Source organism: Carassius carassius, chromosome 24, assembly GCF_963082965.1.
Source record: "Carassius carassius chromosome 24, fCarCar2.1, whole genome shotgun sequence".
NCBI lineage: Eukaryota > Metazoa > Chordata > Actinopteri > Cypriniformes > Cyprinidae > Carassius > Carassius carassius.
Genome location: NC_081778.1, coordinates 9,770,080 through 9,789,849, shown reverse-complemented (window position 1 = coordinate 9,789,849; position 19,770 = coordinate 9,770,080). Strand labels below are relative to the sequence as shown.

Genomic DNA, 19,770 nt, shown 5'->3' with positions numbered 1-19,770 from the left:
TATCTGCAGTCTGGACTGTTTATTTTCATTAGATCTATTCAACTTGCAACATACCAAGACCAGATAGATTTATATCCCTACTATTTACTGAAAAAGCCATTTTAAGTAATGAGCACTTCACCTTAAGTGATTCTCCTCATCATAACCATCTTCGTGCAAAAGCAGTGGTATTTCAATTGCATCCACTTCGTCTGCGATAAAGAACGCGAACGCGATCTCTTCCATTGCTGACGTTTGCAGTCCACAACACAGCGAGATTCAGGAAGTGTCCGGCTTGCCTGCACTTTTTTAACTCCTCCCCTTACTGCAGCCGCCTACTCTCGCTTACAATTCAGGCGAGGCAAGGCGCATCTCAAACAAGCCTATTGTCTACTCTAATATGAGGCTTTCGATTGTTGCGATGCTCTCGCGATAACTAAAATGTAAACTTCAGACTGAAAAGCGGCAATAAAATCTCGCGAGGTTTTCTCGTCTGCGCTCGGTCATAGCTGTGGGTGGAGACTTCTCTGGTAGCTGGGTAAATGCTTGCAGAATACGCGCGTTAGAATCGAATTTGCGCTACGTAACTATACAATTAAGACGACTCGCGATCTGTTAATGACAATGGTGAATGAAGACATTGTGTATTTAGCATAATAACCTCGGAAATGCTGCGTTTGTACGATGTAAAGTTGTAAAGGATCATTGGCAGTGGTTTACTGGAGCTGCTGTTGAAACAGTGTATCCGCAGTGAATTAACACCACTTGGTACTGGCTCACCGTTCCCACAGGTATGTTATGCTTGTGCTTTTCCATATGGTTTTATATGTATTATTATTTGTGTTTCATGGGAAACTTAATGCAAAAAGTTTTTTTCCCTCAAAACCAGCAAAAGCTATTTTGCTAGAATGATTTAACGTTAGATATCTCAAATCACTGCTCACGTCATGATTTGACAACTAGTTATATATATATATACATATAACATATATATATATATATATATATATATATATATATATATATATATATATATATATATAATTTTTTAAGCCTAGTTTTATTAAATTGCTTCCTGTAGTGTTGAGAATATAGATTCATAGATGCATTTATTTGATGATTTGAGTGCTTAGTTGTATTGCAACTATAAATTATTTGCACTCAAGTGAGAGTCAGATCTGCTTGAATCATCAGGAAAAAATAAATTATATCATGTCATCATTGCTGGAACACTAAATATTGTGTCTATTTTAATAATATTAAAAATAAAACTAAATGAATCTGGAGGGACAGCACTGGATGTAATGCCACCACTGTAACGCATAAGCATTTAACATAAATAAACAATGCTAGAAAGAAAGCCTTTTTTAAAAAAAATTCCCCTCAGATGTTGATGCTTTCTGACTGACCGTTACATTGGATCAACATTTTTTTTTCTTTTGTTGTTTTTGTTTTTGTTGTCAAGGTGCCTGCCAGTTATTGTCAAAACTACATACAGTAGACCACATGTCTGAATCCTCTGAGACATCATAATCCAATCTAAAACACTATTTAACCAGAACATACAAAATAAAGAGCATCAAAACAGCAATGTAAAATCAAATAAATAACTCAGAATTTTATCAAGTGGTTAATCCCAACACAACGCATTTGTCACTGAGTAATTATTAGTAGTTGTAGCGTTAAAATCGCTAACTTAATAAGGGACTTAAATCCTAGTGCTGAAACAGTACAGTCTAATCATATCAGTACAGTTTATCCAATGGTTGTGAACCTTAAGAACAGTGGCAAAAACAAAAACACAGGGAAGAAATAGAGAGGAGCAAAGCAAAATACACAAAACAAATGTGGAACGTAACAATCTGTCTTCAAACATTTTGGTTGATGTCCCTGATGATGATGATCTATAATACATGGAAAGAGCTACAAGTTAACTTTCCCATTTATGTCCATGGCAATTGCTAGGCTGACAAATGATACCAGATGAGAACTGGGTAAAGAAGACAAGTAGAAGAATTGATTGGCTGATAATGGCACCTCAAGAACATGCACAGTACCAAGCCCTTTGTTAGTGACTATCTTGTCCTGAAAAAAGCATTAGTCTATTTCATGCTTTTTACACTGTTGGTAAAGAAAGATGCATTACACATTAAATCTGATAGCAAATGGCATTTGATATTGAATTCACTGCCTGCATTGTGCCCAACAGTCACACCATTTAGGGGGTGATGTTATCATCAAAAGCATCAGTGAAAGTATTTTGGTTGGATCATTCTTCCTGATCGTCTGTTTATGTTGGAAATACAGAAATCTAAAAAAGGCTATAGCCTCAATTTCCATAAGCAAACTCATTCATATGTTTATTTCTGCTTTTTGATTTTCACCCTGTCCTTTCCCTGTTCTAGTATTTTGTAACTTTACTGTCCTCAACCCAGCTCTGCAGTGTTACGTAGAGTCCTTCTCCCAGGAGAGGCAGAGTGACATTGTTCTGGTAACCCCAACTGAAAAGTTCTTTCAGACCCATTCTTCTTCAGTCCCTGAGGAACAGGGGCACGCTGAAGACATCTGCCTGCTTCAGTGCTTACTATATCAATAGGCATGCGGCTTATTAAGGGTAATAACAATTGGTGAACCTATATAATTCTGCAGCCTGCTTCACTAGCCTATGATGAGTTAGAGAACATAAGAAAGAAATATAAGAAGATATGAATTGATATCGTGTGGAATTAGAAATAGCTGTTTTATTGTGCATTATGGAATAAGGAATAAGATTTGTAAATTATTATTATTATTATTATTATTTTAAATAGGGGTTTTACCCTATATCAGATGTTGTTACAGTGTTCAAACATATGTACGTATTATAGTAGCTAAAGACATTCAAAAAAAAATTATAGTAATATATATATATATATATATATATATATATATATATTATTATTATTATTATTATTATTATTATTATTATTATTATTATTATTATTATTATTATTATAACCAAGTTCTTGATCACAACGTAATTAAAAGATTTAGTAGGAGATGTTATTGAAAAGTTGGGAAGGACAGGCGGCCAGGCAGAAGAATCGAAGAGGCATAATGCCCGTGTCTCTTTAGCCTGGGAGTTTTCTCTTGTGGGCAGGGCGCTGAGTAGGGAATCTCCTTGGTCATCCTGAAGGGACTCATCGGAGAAGAAAGCAACCGAAAGTCTGAGAGCCGTGTCCTTCCAGGAGCCTTATTAAAATGCATTAGAAGCACTAGGCTGCCTTTCCCCATCATTGTGGTGCTTATCATCCACATAGCAAACAACCCAGCTGTACACAAGGGAGCTGGGTAAGCCATGTCAGACAGGCCAATATTCCAAAATCCTCTTGTACAGTCATAAACACATGCAACCGGCTCCTCCGAAAAGCCTCTCTTGCATGATGCGACCCCCTGCTCTCTTTCTTCAAATGCACGGAAAGGACTGCGTTTCAAGGACGTGAGATCTGCCTGCTCCTGCAGAGCAATTTAGATCTGGACAGCTCCGATAGACTGAGGCTCTTTAGTGCCATGTGCTCCCAGATAATTTAATGCTGTTTAGCATGTTACTCGCCACTGTGTCTCTTTAATGCGTTTGGGTATTGCTTCACCTGACAAATCAGTTTTAAACCCTTTTCCTCCCACGTTAAGAGCTCTAAAAAGTTCATATGCGCCAATGGTCTGGATTTAGTTTGGATTTTTCCATTGAAGCAGTGAATGAATCTCCCATAATCTGATCCGTATCACAGTGCATTACATGCAAGCAGTATAACATCCTCCCTCTAAGATTTACTGTCAGTTTTGCGCATAACATCAAATACATTTAAGATCTGATTAATAGCAGTGCAGTCAAGCATGTGAAGCACATTAGCTTGCATGTCATATAAGATCTGATCCACAACCTCATGCTCAGCATTTCAAATGCTAATACAAGCATCGACCACTTTGGGTATAAGATTTCTTATTGGGAACCAGAATATCCAGAAATGGAGTACTGAATATCAAACTCTCAAAGTGGTATAGTATTTATAGTAACTAATTAATTTAGAATGTTTGGAATGGATAAAAAGGAAAACAAAAACAAAAATCATTTTATTCATTAAATATTGAATTATCAAAATAGTTATAATTTTTTATATATTTTTTTTTTGTTATAATTTTATTTCTAATTTATTCATCACACTGGAAATTGGAGGCCAAGACAAGCATATTGCATTACAGTCGTACACTGCACATGTAGTAAATCATCTGGGTATTATATAAATGCAGAAAATGCTCATGCTGCATACTGCAGGAATTATATGAGCAGCATGTTGGTATGTCAGTCTGAAAATAGCCTTTATTTATTAGACCGCTGAATCATTTTGTTGGTTTATGTTTAATCAAGCCTATACTTTCTTTGAGTGATTATTGTGAAGTTATTTGAAATAATCACTGGCAGAATGGTGTAGGCGAAACAGCTCTAAAACGATGTGGGTGTTAAGTCCCATGAAGGAGACTGTACATTAAAACGGATGTAAATGTTACCTGAAACCTAAATAGACTCAATTGAGAAATGAACTTGCTTGGAGCTCATGACAGTTCTTTATTAAAAATGTATCATTTTTTTAGACCCTTGCTGATTTATTATTATTTTTTTAGGTTTATTTAATTTTTTTTCCAGATAAATAATGTGTGCGATAGAGTGCAATATGGATTTAAATATCACCTATAATTAAACGTATAAGCCAAATTTAGGCATGTCTTGAATTATTTGTGACCTTTAGTGTTTTCTCTCATTTGATAATATCGAATGAATAGCTGATTATAAATAATTAGTATTGTGAAAATGATTGATGACCATATCCTTGTTCTATTGGCATATGTCAGACCTTTCAGATGTATTTGCACTGGCTCGTTCATCAGTGGTATGTAAGATATTTTATGTTCACCTGCGAATACAATATGTTTACCTGCTGTTAACAGGATGCTTCAGGGTTTAACTAATCATCTATCTGAATGATCGGGTTAGTTCTGCTTCCTCAAGAACGTTTATCATTACAACATAAATAACTATCATTATTGGATACAGTGAGACAGTGTGAAAGTGATTTCAGAGTTGTGATACAAAATTATGTCAGAATCAAAGACTTGACTAGTATTCATGTAAACACCTAGTGTTTCCAACCCACCCTTCACCCCAAACTGTCAGGTTCAGAACTTCCACCCATAATGGTAAAAGCCTACTGCTGTTACATTACTTGTGTTTAAAAAGGTTTTTTGTTTTTTGTGTTTTTTTTACAGTGGAAATCAGTTTACTAAATCATGTAAACTTGACTAACTGCTTCACTTCCACTTTAAAGGGATATTTGTGTTGTTTATTAGTTATTTTTATCTATACTCTTACTTGCCTGTCAGTCGAGTTTGTGGCAGAACATTTTGCTGTGTTTACATGTTTAATACTGCATATAATTCATTAAATAAGGTTAATTTCATAAAGTCAAGTCACCTTTATTTATATAGCGCTTTAAAACCGATTAATTAGGAAAACAGTATGTCAGTAATGCAAAATGACAGATAAAGGCAGTTCATCAGTGAATTCAGTTATTACATCATTCAGCTCAGTTCAGTTTAAAAAGTATCTGTGCAATCATTTGCAGTCAAGTCAACAGTATCGCTGTAATGAAGTGTCCCCAATAGGGGTGACCCCGAATAGTCGACGAATCTTTGCTTTGATTCAAAGAGCCTGATTCGACTACCAATCTAACAGTCGAATATTCGTGGGATGTTATTGATTATGCCATTTCGACTACATGGGGGAGCACAAATGTCTGATTAAGTCAATAAGTTAATACACAGCCTATTATGATAAAGCTGTAAGAATCTGAAAAGAAAGAAGCTTTAGATTAATATTTTAAAGTGCGTGAATAAATCCAACCACCCCTATAGGTTTATGTTTCACTTTCCATAATCCGTGACCGACAGAGGAGCTTCTTGGCGGCAGGGATTTAAAACTTTACCAGACGAACATGAAGAACGTGTCCACAAAAGGAATTCATTCAGAGCCCTGCAGATATGTTCATGTGCATTCGGGCCCTTTTTGCAAATAGCCTTTAAGTCTTAATATTAACGTTATGTCCGGTAAATAACGAAATGTATTCTATATGAAATTATGAGTTGAATCCCATTGATTAAAAACTTGCTATCAAATGCGTCACTCTACTGGTCATCTTCTGCGAGCAGCTCAACACAGAAATGCAGAACCTTAACTGCTAACATTTTAGGCTAACGTTATAATGGTAGCACTATTAGTAAAAAAAATTTAAATTATTAATTATGGTTTCGCCGATGTTAAGTGTTAGCTATCTGTTAATCAAAACATAAAACATTATTTACCCCGTTTATATCTGCAAGGTGTTCATTACACATTTTCCCTGTGTGTTAACATCAGTAATTGTTAGTCGAATGTCTGACTTGACTCTTGTTAATGTATTTTGCCCCGCCCCAAACATATGATTTGATTATCAGTCAAATATCGGCAAGATTCGAAAATTCCGATTCGACTATGAAAATCCTTAGTCGGGGACACACCTAGTCCCCAATTAAGCAAGACAGAGGCGATAGTGGCAAGGAACCAAAATTCCAATGAATTCCAGTTTAATTCCAGTTCCAGAATAGCGGTTCAATTCCAGGCTGCAGCAAAGGTAGAAAAACCATCTGTTTCCTGTGATCTTGTCCCTGTGGGCGTCTCAGACAAGGTCTTTACAGGGGATCTGTATCTTGGGCTCATTTAGTTGTCCTGCTCTCCGCTGTCTTTCAGGGCTGTAGAGGTCCTTTCTAGGTGCTTATCCACCATCAGGTCTGGATACGTACTGGATCCAGGTTACTGCAGTAACCCTCTGATCTGGATACAGACTGGATCTGGCGGCTACGGTGACCTCAGAATAAAAGAGAAACAGAGTAATATTAGCGTAGATGCCATTCTTCTAACGGTGTACAAGTACATCGGGAGTTATGGGAAGTGTTCCCGGTTCCAGTTTACCTAATTAATGCAGCCTAAAAATCCTTTAACAGATTTGGATATTAGAAGCATATTAGTATGTTATGTGTAAGCCAGGTTAAAGAGATGGGTCTTTAATCTAGATTTGAACTGCAAGAGTGTGTCTGCTTCCCGAACAATTTTAGGTAGATTATTCCAGAGTTTATGCGCTAAATGGGAAAAGGATCTGCTGCCCGGGGTTGACTTTGATATTCTAGCTATTATCAAGTTGCCAGAGTATAAGTGATTTTAAAATGCATCTAGATTTTTTTGCATTTGTGTTTTTCAGCTGAATAAAAGCCAATTTTCTCTATATATTTCATCGCGGATTTATTTAAAAGGGTAAACGAATATTTTCACAATTATAGTGAACCCAGTCTCATGTCTCCTCTCAACTCATGGGATAAGTGTCTCATTACACCCCTATTAATTAGTAGAAGCAAATCAGGGCTGTTTTAGATATCATGTAAAATTTTGCCAACATATGAGGCAATGCACCTAGGGGACCCCAAGCAAAATGGGGTTTATAACCATTAATTCTTCAGTTGATGCCTAATTTCCAAGCAGACATCAGACATTTCAGTATTAAACAGTTATGTTAGCTGAGATGGGGCCACTGAGGGTTTGGTCAGTAATTTGCAATACGTAGCTGACATTTTGCAGGCCTTTGTTAGTTGTCAAAAGCCTTTTTATGTTTCCCTCAGGGTTGTCTATGCAGTGAAGGGAATTAAATGCACAACTGGCAACACTGCCATATCTGCTGTTTGGATCCTTGTGGATTGGACATTAATGCCGCTTAAGTATCAAAACATGAAATGCTATGGATGATAACAAACAAAGAAGATTGTCCTTCACATCCTGAAAATTAGCATTTTTCATCCATGAGATGTGACTGCAAGAATCTCTGCCAACCTCCTCTTTAATTTTTAGTACTGATAAAACCTTTAACATAGCTAGAATGTTGTCTAACTCAGTTTGATTCAGTCATTGTGAACAATAAGCAGAGCTGTCGCTGTTTTAGATTACTGAAGCAGGTTCTTTATGTCTTTCCATAAACATTTTCTTATCTCCTTCTAAAAGCAGTATGTTTGTTGTCCCAAACAAGCATGCACAGTTAAAACATTAGCTTATAGGCTGTTTAGTACATTGTACACTTAGAACACGCAGAACAAATCATTTGGTGCCAAATTCTGTGAATATCTGGATGTAGGTGGGCATCTTTAGCCACTCTGTGGTCTCCATGGCCAATGCCAGCAGCTCAAAAGATGAGATTGTCAGAGGTTTTTTATCTAAACAAAAAAAAGCCCAGTGCAGAGGGAATACACACTTATGCTGCAGAGAGGTAATGAATTCAGTTTAACTTTACTAAAAACTGATGATTATAGTAATAAGAAATTTCTGCAGTAGAAACAGAATGTAAAACCTAAATTGAGTACCAAGTAGAGGTTGACCGATATATCGGCCCGATATTTGTCATTTTTATATATCTGCATCCGCCAATATTCGTGTTTAGTAGCACCGATTTAACGTCGGCGGACAGCCCCGTGTCATGGTTTGATGCAGACAATAGCCAGGTTTCCATCCAACTCATTTGCATTTAGGGAAGTCAATATTTGATAATTTCCATGAACGATCGTCATTTAAATTTAATTTTAAGAATTTTTGGGTTCCGCTAGGCCTATTTGTTTAAAAACAAATCCAGCATTTACAGTGTAGTAGATCGAGATTGCATGAGTGCTTGCATAAGAGGATGAGCGAGTGCAAGTTTGACTTTATTGCTCACGTCTCATTCTGAACATATCCAAATGTTTCCATATTCGCAATGTATTTGAATGTTAAACTATAATATTTTTTATTTTTTTAATGTAAACTAGACGGAAAAGATCATCCTCTTCACATGAGCAAAAACGTCCTTGGCATAACAGCAGAGTGGACCGGTATACTATGGTCTATTTAAAATGACCAGTGTAACCTTTTATATGTTAGATTGACTGTACTTTATTTTAATAATGAACAGACTGCCATGTAAGTTTGAAATTAGAATGCACTTTAGATGTTCTGTGTTATTTATACCAAACACAAATGTTGCTGGTTGCTAGTGTGTTTGCAGCACTACTATATATATATATATATATATATATATATATATATATATATATATATATATATATATATATATATATATATATATATATATATATATATATATATATATATTTTTTTTTTTTTTTTTTTTTCTATTATTCAGTTTAATTGATTTTTATTTATAAAAATTGTGTTTATTTTATGTATATTTAAGTATATATTTATGTTCCAACAAACTTGAAAAATTCTGCTTGATATATGCTCTAAAACTTTTATGGAAATGATTGGGGCTGGGTATTGTTCAAAATCTTTCGATCCGGTGCCAATTTCGATACCTCAGTTTCGATACCGGTTCCTAACGATACTTTTTTCGATACCATATGTTTTAAAATCCATTTCAACATCAACACAAATACATTAAACACAAAACTTTTATTTTTCACCTTAATTAAAACAAATTCTGGTAACACTTCACACTCAGGATAACATTATTAATACAACTGGTTGTGCTTTTTGGATAGGGGTGCGCCATTCAGGGGCAGACTGGGACCAAAAAGTTGCCCTGGGCATTCTGGCCCACAGCAGCGCACCACTTCATAACCTCAAACGCCCCTGTTTTGATGTCATTTATTAATTTAATATTTAAGTAAACAGTTTGGGGATTTTAACCAATAGGGCAACTGATCCTCCGTTGAAGAAAAAAAAAAAAAAAAGAACAGCAGCTGTTCATTTAGCGACTCCTAGTGAGCGATACATGCTCATCAAGACACAAACATTCTTCTAGAAATCAAACTTTGCATTCAGTTAGCAGATCCATACGAGTCATGCATGAAATAGAAGTTTATAAACTCAAACGATAGCTTTATGTGCTTTACAGATGAACTTGAAGTCTTTATTAATTCGAGATGTTCAATAATAGATAATCTTTGGCTCGGTAATACAAGTTCATGATCCGATTAGTGAACCGATGACTCTTTAATCTTCTAAATAAAAAGTCAATCTTTTAAAATAATAATTTATTTTGTTTAACGAAACCAGTGTGGAAACCAGTGTTTCACAAACTGGATAGATCTGAGGTGCAGGGCTCGCAAAATCGTTAGCCCCACGTCCCGGGGTTATTGTGCTTTCCAGTCCGATGGGCTATCGTGAATAGTGATGTAAAATTCCTAACTTGATTCGCGTTGTTCACTCGCTTGAAGGGGTAAAACGGATCATAGCTGATCATTTGCACTTGTTTCTAAATATTGCTGATTCAAGCGTTTTAAACAATTCATGTGCGTTCGGAGCTTGCGCACACACAATGTGCGTACAGAGAATGAATTCATATTTCACGTATCGTAACTTCTGAGTGAACACATACACACACAATTATATCAAAATAATTGTCTCTGCAAGTATTCTCGTAAACACAACTCGGTTATGTTTTAAGTGAACGTATACAGTGGCCTGCTGCTTAGAGAAATTCGCTGTACCGGATAAATCTGTCTCTTTCTCTCTGTTTTTTAAACGATGTGAAAGGGGGCGTGTTTCAAGATACGCAATGGAGTAGACCAAACTAAACAGGGAGGGAGGGCAAAACACTCATCCAAACAAATGCTTCATTAAATTGGTGGTATTGGCTTTGGTTGCAATACTCTTATCGCATATGTTGCACTTTGCTGACTCGGCATCCACTTTTATAAAGTGTAGCCACACTTTAGACCTCTTTGGCATTGTAAAACGGAAACTTTTTGAGAAAAAACAACTACATTTGTGTTGTGCAAGTGTGAGTATCTTCAGAAATCCTCCCCGTCACATCACGTGGTGGTAGACAGCCAATCACGGCGAATTTAGGTCCTTACATGCATGTATGCTACAAGCTTGGCTTTTGGAACCAAAATTTGGCACCGAAAGATAAATAATTTATATATAAAACCTGTTTTACATATTTAATACTTAGTCAGTTTATTGATTTGTTTGGTTAACTTTGGATATATGTTTTATTTTAATACCGTGCAGTGCACAAAATTAAGATTCGAGGGATGGTTCAAATCAGTGCTCAATAAATAATGATAAGTTTAGAAATGTCGTGCATCCACTTATTATTAGTGTGACATTTTAACATGCAAATGAAGAGGAAAACTTCAAGTTATCAGCTCTAAAAATCGGCAGCACATATCGGCCATCGCCTGACCCTGATCTCTAAACATCGGCATCGGCTATAGAAAAGCCCATATTGGTCGATCTCTAGTACCAAGGAAACCTCTTTAGGTGTGTAAGTATATGAGAAGAAATAACTACATCATGTAGGGAATAATGTATAGTCAGCCAGACCATCAGAAAATAAGTTCTAACATTAACTTGCATCACGCTGGATGAGTTTACAATATTTGGCAACTTTCTTTCTGTTGAGACCCTACTCTTTACTCTCTGTTTATGATGTTTTAAAGTGTTAGCAGCTCATTAATCTTCTTGTTCAAACTTGGTATTCTGATTGTTGCAGGTGGAGCATGAGTACGTGGTCGAAGATCTGCTGCGATGCGTGCAATTGGGTGTAGGATGAACCTGCCGGCTGTGCTGAATGGCCTGCTGGTGTCGGTGGTGGCAGCCTTGCTTTGGAAATACATTCGGCTGATTGAACACACATCACAGTTGGAAGAGGAGCTACATCTTACACGCCAATCACAGGAATTCTCACAGGTCCGTATTGACTACCACGGTGCCCTGTTAGCACTGCAAGAGCATGGCACCAGAATGGTCTGCACTGGCAAGATGCACACCGATCGTATCTGCCACTTTGACTACCTCTGCTACTGCACAGAGGCTGAGGAGTTTGTATTCTTCCACAGTAATGCCTCTGTGATGCTTCCTAACCTTGGCCCTCGGCGTTTCCAGCCCGCCTTGCTGGACCTCTCATCTGTAGAAGACCACAACACTCAATACTTTAACTTTCTCGAGCTCCCGGCAGCGGCTCTGAAGTTCATGCCGAAACCTGTGTTTGTGCCAGATGTCACGCTAATTCTGAACCGTTTTAACCCAGACAACCTCATGCACATTTTCCATGACGATCTTTTGCCCATCTACTACACCATGCAGCAATATTCAGACTTGGATGATGAAGCCAGGCTCGTCTTCATGGAGGGTTGGAGTGAAGGGGCTCACTTCGATCTCTACCGCTTGCTCAGCAGTAAGCAACCACTTCTTAAGGAGCAGTTGAAGACCTTTGGCAAACTCATGTGCTTCACCAAGTCCTACGTGGGACTGTCAAAGATGACAACATGGTACCAATATGGCTTTGTGCAACCACAAGGACCCAAAGCCAACATTTTGATTTCAGGTAACGAGATCCGCCAGTTTGCTACATTTTTGAAGGAGAGGCTTAACATCACAAAACAGGAGGGCGATGGCTACATTGTGGTTTTTAAGCGTACCACTAACAGGCTCATTCTCAATGAGGCAGAACTTCTTCTGGCCTTAGCCCAAGAGTTTCAGATACAGACTGTCACTGTGTCTTTAGAGGAGCAGTCGTTTGATAGCATTATCCAAATGATTAGTGGGGCGACTATGTTGGTTAGCATGCATGGAGCCCAGATGATCACCTCCATGTTCTTGCCCCGTGGTGCTGCCGTAGTTGAGCTCTTCCCTTATGCTGTAAGCCCAGAGCAGTACACTCCCTACAAAACCTTGGCTTCTTTACCTGGAATGGACCTTCAGTATGTTGCGTGGAGAAATACCATTGAAGAGAACACTGTTACATATCCTGAACGCCCGTGGGATCAGGGTGGCATAGTCCACCTTGAGAAGGAGGAACAAGAACGTATCCTGGCCAGCAAGGAGGTGCCAAGACATCTTTGTTGTCGTAATCCAGAGTGGCTTTTTCGCATTTATCAGGACACTACTGTGGACATTGCCTCCTTTCTGGATGTGCTCAGACAAACTCTGAAAAAGCCTAATCTGAAAAAGGCCAAGGTGGCTAGCACCGTACATCCTGGTCGAGTCAGAGAGCCCAAGTGCCAGACGTCGGTACAGGCCTCCAATGAAGCAAAACTCTCGGTGTCCTGGCAGATCCCTTGGAACCTGAAGTATCTGAAGGTTAAAGAGGTAAAATATGAGGTGTGGATCCAGGAGCAAGGAGAGAACACATATATGCCTTACATTCTGCCCCATCAGAACTACACCTTCTCGGAAAACATCAAACCCTTTACCACATATTTAGTATGGGTGCGCTGTATCTTTAACAAGAATCTTTTGGGACCATTTGCAGATGTTCTTATTTGTAAAACTTGATTCAGTAGTCAGGTTAGACGTAATGCTGTCACTGTTAGTTAGCAAAGAATTAATTTGAACATTTGAACATTAATTCTCAAATTAAACTGTGTGACATAGCTGAATTGTTTTCAGACTCGGTTGTCACTTTTGTGACTTGATTGTTCTTCATGGTCCTTATGGAGTGTCACAAACTGACAGAATGAAAGGCCTGACTGCAATAAAGGTTGGAATTAATGCAGTTTTCAGAACTGCCAGTTCTTTTAGCTCATGCCACCGCACAAGTGAAGTGACTTTATCAGAAAAGATTGTCATAATTTAAATTTATATTTATAATTCCAATACACTGGTTTTGTTTGAAACCTGCTTTTGTTAATTAAAAAAGAAATGCACAAATTTCTGTGGCTTAAGCAACATAATATTAATTGTATGTAACTTTGTGAGGTTTCTTGCCCAGGTTTTTGCATTGTGTTTTTCAGTGACTTAAGTTATGAAGAAGCTGTTTTATTTTTTATGTATTTATTTTTTTTATGTGGTGGTGGGGTTGGTATGGGGGGGGGGGGGGGTTGGTATGAAGTAACTGCAAGAAACCAGAAAAAAAATTAAAAAATGAACTTTACGATAAAAAATGTATATGTGAAAAATTGGCTGCTGTTGCGTGGGTTGTTCTCTTAATTATAATTTTTTTTAAACCACTGATTATTTTCCAGCTGTTCTATGGGAATTGTTTGAATTTGTTTGCCAGTGAGAACAATCAGATCTCTTTACTGTACAGACAGAAGACTTAGATGTCCAAGTCAGTAGTACTTTTGATGAATGGGGTGAAATAGTTTATGATAGTGTCCTGAAATTTGAAAGTCTCTTTTTTTTGTTGTTGTTGGTGGCATCATGTCAGTAATTATAACTAACACCACTGTGTTAAGCAAGCTAATGTATTTGGTGATAGCAGCATTGCACTGTTTTAATTTTTTTCCACTGCTGTGATCAATGAATGGAATTTAAGAAAGTCAACATCTTACCGCATGCTTTGTCAAATCATCTGTATTTAATTTTGTTATTTCCCTGCAGTGAGGTTTTATTCTGTCCTTCAATATTTAGAGGACATTCTGAATTACATGGATATAAATGATGCTAAAAACAACCAAAAACATTTCTAATTGAAATTCGGAAACGGCAATCCATACAGCAATGCAGTTTATTTGCATAACCGTGTTTCAATGGTAATTTTATTCAAGTATGAGGATAATAAATGAATTCTGTTTGTAATACAAAATAGCAGAAATGTCCTTTGCATATAATTAGAGAAATGGATGTTTGTGGATTTCTCATTCTCTCATTTTATTAATTAGAAGATAGTTTTCAACACAGAAACAGATAGATATATACACACACACACACACATTTAATTGCAGGCTTGGGTCCTGCAAACTGGTCCGTTCCTTGAGCCAGTTCATGAGATTTACCATTATGGGCCACTGGAATGTCATACATCATTTTTGTCACTTTTATTAAATGTACAATTTCTCAGATGTTTTTGTGATGCCTTGTTTTTATTTGAAGTTTGTCGATCAACATCTTGACTTCTGTAAATACTTTCTAAACCTTGAAGAAGTACTGAATTGTTAGTCTAAGATACATAACAAAATGAATGGTTAATAGCATTCATGAATTTGCATTATATTTAGTCATTTAGCAAACTCTTTTATCCAAAGTGACTTACAAATGAGGACAATAGAAGCAATCACAACCAACTGTAAAATTATGGACTTTACTTTCATTTTTGTGTTCTAATTTGCAGTCTTGGTGTCTTTAGACTTTAAACTTAAAGAATAATTAGTTTCAACACCCATTTTAGCTCCAAACAACATTTGCTCAAATGAACACTGTTCTCAATTAAAGATACAGATATGTTTGATGCTGTTTTGGTGAAAGCATAATGCTACTGTTATCTATTGGAGGACAATTGAATAATCTTCTTTTTGTAGGAACCAATTTTCTCCACTGCTTCGAATAATGTTTTGTCATTTAATTTTTGAGATCAGAATCACTGTGACCCTCTGGAGACAGATTTGTTTTCAGATGCTGCATCTGTCTACAGCATGGAACATGAAAGAATCATGAATCTGATATTAGCTGAGCTGAGTGTCTTCATGTAGGGCAGTGTCAGTTCAAGGTGCTATGTATAACCAGAGGGGATACTACTGATCTGTGATAAACCAATGAAAAAGATGGAGTGTGTGTGTGTGGTGTGTTCCGCATGTTGAGACCGATTCAAACCAGGTTTCAGGCATGAAGTACAAATTACATCAGCTTGCTTTGAACTCATTAACCCAAACATGAAATGGCATGTTTTTATCCTCTGTTTCTTAAAGGAATCATTAGAAAGGTGCATATAGTTTTCAATGAAGTTAAAAAAAACTATACACATTTGGAACAGATTGGGATTGTCTGGATGTGGCCATTATATTTTCATTTATATTTTGTCATTTAGTAAGCGGTTTTATCTAAAGCATCTTACAAATGAGGACTACATCAGCAATCAAAAACCAACAAAAGGGCAATGATATGTAAGTGCTGTGAAAAGTCTTGGTTAGCCTAACGCAGTACGCATTGCAAGGTTTTTAGAAGAAGAAAGAATAACAAGTAGACCGAATAGGGAACATTAGTGTGAGGGTCTTTTTTTAATAAAAATAAAATAAGTCAAAAGAATAGAGTGCTAGTGTCAGAGGCTCTCTCTCTTTAAAGTAGTAAGAACAGAAATAGAATAGCGAGTGCAAGTTGTTAGAGCAGGGGTGTCAATCTCCACACAGAGACGCTACTTGCTGTATACGCATACATTGGAGTGTTGGAGCAGGGTTGGATCTAAATTGTGCAGGATTGCGGCCTTCCAGAAATTTAGTCTGACACCCCTGTGTTAGAGTGTCAAGTTTTTTTTTTGTTTTGTTTCTTCTTCTTAAAATTAGAACAGAGAGTGCTAGAATTAATTAGAGTGTCAAATGAAGATGAAAGAGATGTGTTTTTAGCTGTTTGTTGAAGATGGCTAAGGATTAGGATTTCTCAGAGGGCAGGCTACAAGTATAACTCGTTTGAAGTAATGGTACTTCATATAACATTATCCAAAGAAACAAATGTTAATGATAAATCCCCTGTTATGTTTGTACTGGCTACTGTATACAGGCCACCAGGGCACCATACAGACTTTATTAAAGAGTTTGGTGATTTTACATCCGAGTTAGTTCTGGCTGCAGATAAAGTTTTAATAGTTGGTGATTTTAATATCCATGTTGATAATGAAAACGATGCATTGGGATCAGCATTTATAGACATTCTGAACTCTATTGGTGTTAGACAACACGTTTCAGGACCTACTCATTGTCGAAATCATACTCTAGATTTAATACAGTCACATGGAATTGATGTTGATGGTGTTGAAATTATTCAGCCAAGTGATGATATCTCAGATCATTATTTAGTTCTTTGCAAAATTCATATAGCCAAAATTGTAAATTCTACTTCTTGTTACAAGTATGGAAGAACCATCACTTCTAACACAAAAGACTGCTTTTTAAGTTATCTTCCTGGTGTATCCAAATTCCTTAGCATATCCAAAACCTCAGAACAACTTGATGATGTAACAGAAACTATGGACTCTCTCTTTTCTAGCACTTTAAATAAAGTTGCTCCTTTACGCTTAAGGAAGGTTAAGGAAAACAGTTTGACACCATGGTATAATGAGCATACTCGCACCCTAAAGAGAGCAGCCCGAAAAATGGAGCGCAGCTGGAGGAAAACAAAACTAGAGGTAATTTGTATTGCTTGGCGGGAAAGTAACATATCCTACAGAAAAGCATTAAAAACTGCTAGATCCGATTACTTTTCTTCTCTTTTAGAAGAAAACAAAGATAACCCCAGGTATTAATTCAATACAGTGGCTAAATTAACGAAAAATAAAGCCTCAACAAGTGTTGACATTTCCCAACACCACAGCAGTAATGACTTTATGAACTACTTTACTTCTAAAATCGATACTATTAGAGATAAAATTGCAACCATTCAGCCGTCAGCTACAGTATCACATCAGACAGTGCACTATAGACCCCCTGAGGAACAGTTCCACTCATTCTCTACCATAGGAGAGGAAGAATTGTATAAACTTGTTAAATCATCTAAACCAACAACATGTATGTTAGACCCTATACCATCTAAGCTCCTAAAAGAGGTGCTTCCAGAAGTCATAGATCCTCTTCTGACTATTATTAATTCCTCATTGTCATTAGGATATGTCCCCAAAACCTTCAAACTGGCTGTTATTAAGCCTCTCATCAAAAAACCACAACTTGACCCCAAAGAACTAGTTAATTATAGACCAATCTCGAATCTCCCTTTTCTGTCCAAGATACTAGAAAAGGTGGTATCCACACAATTATATTCCTTCTTAGAGAAAAATGGTATATGTGAGGATTTCCAGTCAGGATTTAGACCGTATCATAGTACTGAGACTGCTCTCCTTAGAGTTACAAATGATCTGCTCTTATCATCTGATCGTGGGTGTATCTCTCTATTAGTTTTATTAGATCTTAGTGCTGCGTTTGACACAATTGACCACAACATTCTTTTGCATATACTTGAACACTTTGTTGGCATCAGTGGAAGTGCATTAGCATGGTTTAAATCGTACTTATATGACCGCCATCAGTTCGTAGCAGTGAATGAAGATGTATCCTATCGATCACAAGTGCAGTATGGAGTACCTCAAGGCTCAGTACTAGGGCCGCTACTCTTCACGCTTTATATGTTACCCTTGGGAGATATCATCAGGAAACATGGTGTTAGCTTTCACTATTATGCTGATGATACTCAGCTCTATATTTCTTCGCAGCCCGGTGAAACACACCAATTTGAAAAACGAATGGATTGCATAGTCGATATAAAAAAACTGGATGACGAGTAATTTCTTACTGCTAAATTCTGAAAAAACAGAGGTGTTAATTATAGGACCTAAAAACTCTGCTTGTAATAACCTACAACACTGTCTAAGACTTGATGGTTGCTCTGTCAATTCTTCGTCATCAGTTAGGAACCTAGGTGTGCTATTTGATCGCAATCTTTCCTTAGAAAGCCACGTTTCTAGCATTTGTAAAACTGCATTTTTCCATCTCAAAAATATATCTAAATTACGGCCTATGCTCTAAATGTCAAATGCAGAAATGTTAATCCATGCATTTATGACCTCAAGGTTAGATTATTGTAATGCTTTATTGGGTGGTTGTTCTGCACCCTTAGTAAACAAACTACAGCAAGTCCAAAATGCAACAGCAAGAGTTCTTACTGGAACCAGGAAGTATGACCATATTAGCCCGGTCCTGTCAACACTGCACTGGCTCCCTATCAAGCATCGCATAGATTTTAAAATATTGCTTATTACTTATAAAGCCCTGAATGGTTTAGCAGCTCAGTATTTGAATGAGCTCCTTTTACATTATAATCCTCTACGTCCGCTACGTTCTCAAAACTCAGGCAATTTGATAATACCTAGAATATCAAAATCAACTGCAGGCGGCAGATCCTTTTCCTATTTGGCGCCCAAACTCTGGAATAACCTACCTAACATTGTTCGGGAGGCAGACACACTCTTGCAGTTTAAATCTAGATTAAAGACCCATCTCTTTAACCTGGCATACACATAACATACTAATATGCTTTTATTATCCAAATCCGTTAAAGGATTTTTAGGCTGCATTAATTAGGTAAACCGGAACCGGAAACACTTCCCATAACACACTATGTACTTGCTAAATCATTAGAAGAATGGCATCTACGCTAATATTTGTCTGTTTCTCTCTTGTTCCGAGGTCACCGTGGCCACCAGATCCAGTCTGTGTCCAGATCAGAGGGTTGCTGCAGTCACCCGGATCCAGTACGTATCCAGACCAGATGGTGGATCAGCACCTAGAAAGGACCTCTACATCCCTGTAAGACAGTGGAGACCAGGACAACTAGAGCCCCAGATACAGATCCCCTGTAAAGACCTTGTCTCAGAGGAGCACCAGGACAAGACCACAGGAAACAGATGATTCTTCTGCACAATCTGACTTTGCTGCAGCCTGGAATTGAACTACTGGTTTCGTCTGGTCAGAGGAGAACTGGCCCCCCAACTGAGCCTGGTTTCTCCCAAGGTTTTTTTCTCCATTCTGTCACCGATGGAGTTTCGGTTCCTTGCCGCTGTCGCCTCTGGCTTGCTTAGTTGGGGACACTTCATCTACAGCGATATCGTTGACTTGATTGCAAATAAATGCACAGACACTATTTAACTGAACAGAGATGACATCACTGAATCCAATGATGAACTGCCTTTAACTGCTTTTATCATTTTTGCATTATTGACACTGTTTTCCTAATGAATGTTGTTCAGTTGCTTTGACGCA

The 19,770-nt window shown here is 37.3% G+C and overlaps 1 protein-coding gene across 1 annotated transcript; it reads left to right on the top strand.

Moving 5' to 3' along the window:
• Positions 1 to 487: 487 nt before the first annotated feature.
• Positions 488 to 13,439, top strand: LOC132103573 (protein O-linked-mannose beta-1,4-N-acetylglucosaminyltransferase 2-like). The gene is made up of 2 exons (XM_059508678.1): positions 488 to 770; positions 11,583 to 13,439. The coding sequence occupies exon 2, from the start codon at positions 11,618 to 11,620 to the stop codon at positions 13,364 to 13,366; it is 1,749 nt and encodes a 582-aa protein (XP_059364661.1). The 5' UTR covers positions 488 to 770; positions 11,583 to 11,617; the 3' UTR covers positions 13,367 to 13,439.
• Positions 13,440 to 19,770: the final 6,331 nt, after the last annotated feature.

Excerpts from the sequence above, each read along its gene's own strand:
- LOC132103573 (XM_059508678.1), top strand. The coding sequence starts at position 11,618 with ATGCGTGCAATTGGGTGTAGGATGAACCTGCCGGCTGTGCTGAATGGC.